Below are 5566 nucleotides of genomic sequence, written 5' to 3'. Positions count from 1 at the left end.
ACAAGTAAAATAAATAATAAAATTAGTAATATATTACTTAAAATAAGAAAAATTATCTACCAACAGAACAAGAAAAATTCACTTGCCAAGACCTTCTTAAAACCAGTAAATATATCTAGCCTAAAAAGATCTACAGATATCTTAAAACGAGTGTTTTTAAAACCAAAAATAAGTACATTTGAATTGAAGCAAGGAATATGTTTAAGAATTATAATCTTATAAGGAAAATGTGCTTGAATTCAGCATATTCTACTGCTATTGTCCCAAAATTCAATTTTATGTTAGGCAACATATCTTAAAACCAGTGCAGCTTCACTTTAAACAGGTACATTTGTCTAGATACAAAGATAAGATTTAAGAATTATTTTCTTAATATGTAGAAAAATCTACTTAAATTCAGCATTTGGTGCTATTAAAGTATTCTTAAAATAAGGCTAAATACCAAGAAAAGTAGAGACAAAACCTTCATAAATCTTTAATCCTATCAAGATATAAACTTTGACTGCTTGCATAAAGAAAAATATGAGTCTCAAATGATTTCTTTTAATGTTTTTATTGTTTTCAAACTGTGTAGTAAAGGTCAGTCATCAGATATGTCGAAAAAAAGAGAACATTATTTCACTGTAAAATGCAACGCAAGTGAAATTCTCATGACACTTTTGACTCAGCGAACAATTTTCAATAGGACTATAAGTATGAGGGGCCGCTAGGGTCATTATTCAGAAATACCGTTCACATACACATATGAAACCAACATAATTTACAAGCATGTAAAAATCTCTCATATACACATATGAAACGCTCTCACACACGTATGAAATCCACAGTTATTTACATATACATGTCAAACGCACTCATATACACATGTGATACGCACTCACACACACCTGAAATGCACTCACACCTGAAACGCTCTCACACACACATGAAACGCACTCACACACACACATGAAACGCACTCACACACGAAACACTCTCCCACAGATATGAAACGCACTCATATACACATGAAGTGCAATTTCAGTATGTTGTGTGAGAGGGATTTCAGTTGAATCGAAATGCATCTCGGTTGAAAAGGAAGTCGTTTTTAAAAAAACAGCGAAGAAGCGCAAATTTCAAAAAGGCGAGATGCCTTCTGTTTCAACTGAAACCTCCCACACAACATATTGAAATCGCATTTCATGTGTATATGAGTGTGTTTTATATGTGTGTGTGAGAGCGTTTCAGGTGTGTGTGAGAGCGTTTCAGGTGTGAGTGAGAGCGTTTCAGGTGTGAGTGCGTTTCACATGTGTATGTGAATAACTTTGGATTTCATGTGTATGCGAGCATTTCATATGTGTATATGAGAGATCTTTTACATATGTTTGTAAATTATTTTGGTTTCAGTTGAGTGTGTGAGAGTGTTTCACATGTGTATGTGAACGGTATTTCTGAATAATGTCCCTAGCGGCCCCTCATATATAAGTGCCCTAATCACTTATGAACTTTTTCCAGTCGGCCATAGCCTTTTTGTATGAAGTAGTCATGTCACGGTCGTGAATGGCGTCCAAGAGGACTTCTGTCTGCACAACAGACAGAAGCGTTGCAATGCACTTAGGATAGGTGAGGTGAAAGGTGTAATAACATGCCATGAGATACATCACGCTTTCATGAATGTGCTCTTTTGGGAAGATGAGCACGGGCATGGTTCCAATGGCCAGTATACAGTTGGTTTCGCAGATGATGACAACAGGGCTGGAGAGTGGTCATGTCTGGAGAAAGGTGTTGGGGTCTTCTGCAGACTGACACAAAAAGAGACAAAGAAATCATCACAAAAAGTGAAACAAATATCACAACATTTCACTCTTTGCAACGACATGAGAAAATTCGTATACATTTTCTTACCTCAAGGACGTGGAGCACAGCCTCACTTGCATGCCTTAACTTCTTGGGTGGGGCCATAGGTGATGGGAACATCTCTTGTAAAGCCTTCATCATAGCAATTGAGTGCTTTACTGTTGAAAAAAAAAAAGTGTCATTCCGTTTCCTGCAGTCAGTTAATAAACAGACATGGTCAGAGATAATAATCACCTTTGTCAAGCTGCGGAGGCCTCGTGAGCTTTTTGAAAACTCCATAAAACTGTGCCCTCTCACAAAAGGTCCCCCACCGGGTCTTAAGTTCCGTTAAGAAGTGGGAGTTGCCTTGATTGAGGACCCGCCGTAGTTCATCCATTAGCTAAGACAACGAGAGAGAAAATATATAGAAGAAATATTAAAATCTACATTCCAAGGGTTAGTAATTCGTCTCATAACTGAATTTCCCAAAAAAGATTCATATGTGTATAATGTGATTTAAATGGTGACTTAACAAAAATATTACAGTGCACATAGAAATGTGTTTTTTTGCAAATGTATGTCTGATGCACACACTATTTTTAAATACGTATTGTGGACCAATACTACTAACAAAATAATGTTGTGTGTATCAGAAACACATTTGTGAAATTTGTTCTTTTTAAATAAGTGGAGGGTTTTTATATATCTATGCAGATTAAATATTTGTATTCAATAAGCATATTTGAGTCATTCATTTATCAATAATGAGACAGATCTGATTTAATTGTCATACCATTTCTCATTTCAAATTTGGTCTAACGTTAACCGAATTAGGAAGCATAGTTGTACATAAAACGAAAACATTTGCTTACATCAGGGGTCCCCAAACTTTTTCCTGTGAGGGCCACATAACTTTTCCCTTCTCTGATGGGGGCCGGGGTCAGTTTGTAACAGAAAAAGTGTGACGATCGCAGGGGTGCCTAAACGTAAACATTTATTGTTTTCCAGAAAGCCACACATAACCAAATATTAATAACCTTTTCCGGGATCTTCACAGAAAAAAAGTCAGGAAATAAATAATAACACTATTAATGAAATAAATAATAACCAAATAACCCTCTCTGGGTTCTTCACAGAAAAAAAGTCCACTGAACATTAACTTTCTGTTGTGCCGTGCACAATCTTAACAGGTAAAAGCTTAGTTGTCAGAGCAGAATCTCTTACTCAAATGACTCATATGAGCAGTCTCTCAAAGTTCTTGTGTTCCTTCCTTATAATCCTTTTGTAGGTTCCAGTAGGCTTGTAGACACCGCTGTTTGCAGCTCTCTCTCATCAACTTCCCTGTGAAAACCACAAAGCAAGCAGGCTGAGAAACCGAACTAAGTGATACAGCACCTACACAGCACAATACATTTCACTACCAGTATGGTTGTGGAGATGGATTTTATCCCAGTAGATTTTATTATGATTAAATTTGTTTATACTCAGAAAAGTCAGAAAAGTGATCTTACCTATGTATGTTCATCAGTGTGAACTGTGGGCCTGCATCTGGCTGGTGAGAAGTTGAATGTCAGGTTCCATTCTAGTCACAGCCAGTCTCAAACACTGATGCAGATGTTCATCTGTCAATCTTGATCTCATCTGAGTTTTCAGGTGTTTCATGTGTGAAAAGGTTTGCTCGCAGATATACGTGCTGCCAAAAAGTGTAAACATCTTCATTGCGTGTTTTTTTATGTTAGGGTACGTGTCGTTTGGGAGGGCGGCATAGAAGTCAATGAGACTGTTGGGCTTGAATGCGTCTTTCAGAACATCACAGTTCTGTAACTCGGCCAACTCAAACTGATAAGAAGGCTGGGCTTCATCGATGTCGGCAAGAAAGGGGTTCTGAAAAAGACGGATTTCTTTTGCATTAACACGTAGTTGCCGGAATCGCACACCGAACTCCGCCTTCAGCATTTCCAGTGCTTCCACACACTTTTCAGCTGGGAACGGGACCGCTGGGTTCTCTGCAGAGAGGTTTTGGGTAGCAGGGAGATGGATGAAGTTGTGCTTTTTCACTTGTTCCAAAAGCAGCGCAAGTTTCACCTCAAATGCTTTTATGTGAGAATACATGTCGCAAATGAGTTTCCCCTGGCCTTGTAGCTGCAAGTTAAGGCTGTTCAGCATTTCTGTCACGTCTGTTAAAAATGCGAGGTGCCATTTCCATTCTGGGTCGATCAGCTCTGGGACCGTTTTGTCTTTTGAATGAAGAAATGCGTTAATTTCGGGTAGCAGCTCGTAAAAACGCCTCAAAACTCTGCCCCGGCTCAACCATCGGACCTCTGTGTAGTACAGCACATCGCCGTGCGCAGACTCCAGTTCAGACAGGAATTGTTGGAACTGCCTGTGTTTAAGTCCCTTTGCTCTGATGAAGTTTATGCATGACACCACAACCTTCATGACAGAATCCCACTTCAACACTTTGCAGCACAGTGCTTGCTGGTGAATTAGGCAGTGGATTTGTAGCGGGGCGGTGAGACCCCGTTCTTCCATCTCCCGGTTCATGCGTCCTATTAGACCCCGAGACGCGCCCACCATACTAGGAGCCCCGTCAGTCGTGATGCTGGCAAGCTTTGACCAGTCTAGGTCCAACTCTTCCATGGTTTGGCATACTTTGCCGAAAATATCCTCCCCCGTTGTAGTCCCTTTGAGACTTTGGAGGGCTGCCAGCTCCTCGCACATCTCAAAGTTTGCGCTAACTCCGCGAATAAAAATGAGCAGCTGCGCTGTGTCTTGCACGTCCGTGCTCTCATCCAGTGCTAATGAAAAAAAGTCAAATTCTTTCGTCTTCTGCTGCAGCTGGGCATATACATTACCCCCGATTTCTTCAATGCGTCTGGTGATTGTACTCGCCAACAGACTCACGGCATTAAAGACATCTTTCTTCTCGGGACACACCTCTTCCGCGACAGCATTCAAACATTTCTTGACAAACTCTCCATCAGTGAAAGGTTTACCGCTGCTTGCTATCAGTTGAGCAACCCGAAAGCTGGCCCGAACGGATGACTGGTTCAGCTGAGCTTGGCGTACAAATGTATTCTGCTGAGCTAACAGTCCACTTTTTAGCTTTGAGAGTTTGTCTGCTCGCATTTGGCCTTGCAAGTTATCATACTTGTCTTTGTGACGGGATTCATAGTGTCGGCGCAGATTGTATTCTTTGAATACCGCCACCGCCTCTTGACAGATGAGACAAACAGCCTTTTCTTTCCATTGAACAAAAAAATAATCGTTTGACCACTGCAGGTTAAATACCCTGCATTCTGAATCAATTTTTCTCTTACCTAACCTTTTCGCCATTATTCCGTTCTATTTGACAGGGGCTAGTCTAGGATTTGCGTGGCCAGACTGAAAAAAAAATCATAATGCGTCTCTGGTATTGTTCAGGGGGCCGGGCCAAATGTGGAGGCGGGCCGTATCCGGCCCGCGGGCCTTAGTTTGGGGACCACTGGCTTACATGATCCAGTTCTCCGAAGCAAGGATAAGCTTTAAGAATCTTGGAAGGCCTGTCCTGCTCCTTTGTAACATCAGAGTCAATGAAGGCCCTTCTCGCTTGGATTTCGAGGTCCAGGAGCTGAGCAACATCCATCTTGTTTGGTCTGGCCTTGGTTTTATACAGTCTCCAAATGGTTCTTCTTCTTCTGAAGTGCTCAGGCCCGGGAAGGAGATCACGCAAGTCCTCCTTAAAGAGGCTAGGCAGCATGTCTCTGCTTAT

General features: G+C 40.9%; 1 protein-coding gene across 1 annotated transcript; it reads right to left on the bottom strand.

Annotated features, from left to right (window-relative positions):
* Positions 1-3031: 3031 nt before the first annotated feature.
* On the bottom strand, positions 3032-4669 carry LOC117481262 (general transcription factor II-I repeat domain-containing protein 2A-like). The gene is made up of 2 exons (XM_034128888.1): positions 3327-4669; positions 3032-3156 (listed from the first exon to the last, which is right to left on the bottom strand). Exon 1 carries the CDS (start codon positions 4534-4536, stop codon positions 3340-3342), a length of 1197 nt encoding a protein of 398 aa, XP_033984779.1. The 5' UTR covers positions 4537-4669; the 3' UTR covers positions 3032-3156; positions 3327-3339.
* Between the last annotated feature and the right edge of the window lie 897 nt (positions 4670-5566).

Source organism: Trematomus bernacchii, unplaced genomic scaffold, assembly GCF_902827165.1.
Source record: "Trematomus bernacchii unplaced genomic scaffold, fTreBer1.1, whole genome shotgun sequence".
Classification (NCBI taxonomy): domain Eukaryota; kingdom Metazoa; phylum Chordata; class Actinopteri; order Perciformes; family Nototheniidae; genus Trematomus; species Trematomus bernacchii.
This window is presented reverse-complemented; position numbering and strand designations above follow the sequence as displayed.

Excerpts from the sequence above, each read along its gene's own strand:
- LOC117481262 (XM_034128888.1), bottom strand. The coding sequence starts at position 4,536 with ATGTGCGAGGAGCTGGCAGCCCTCCAAAGTCTCAAAGGGACTACAACG.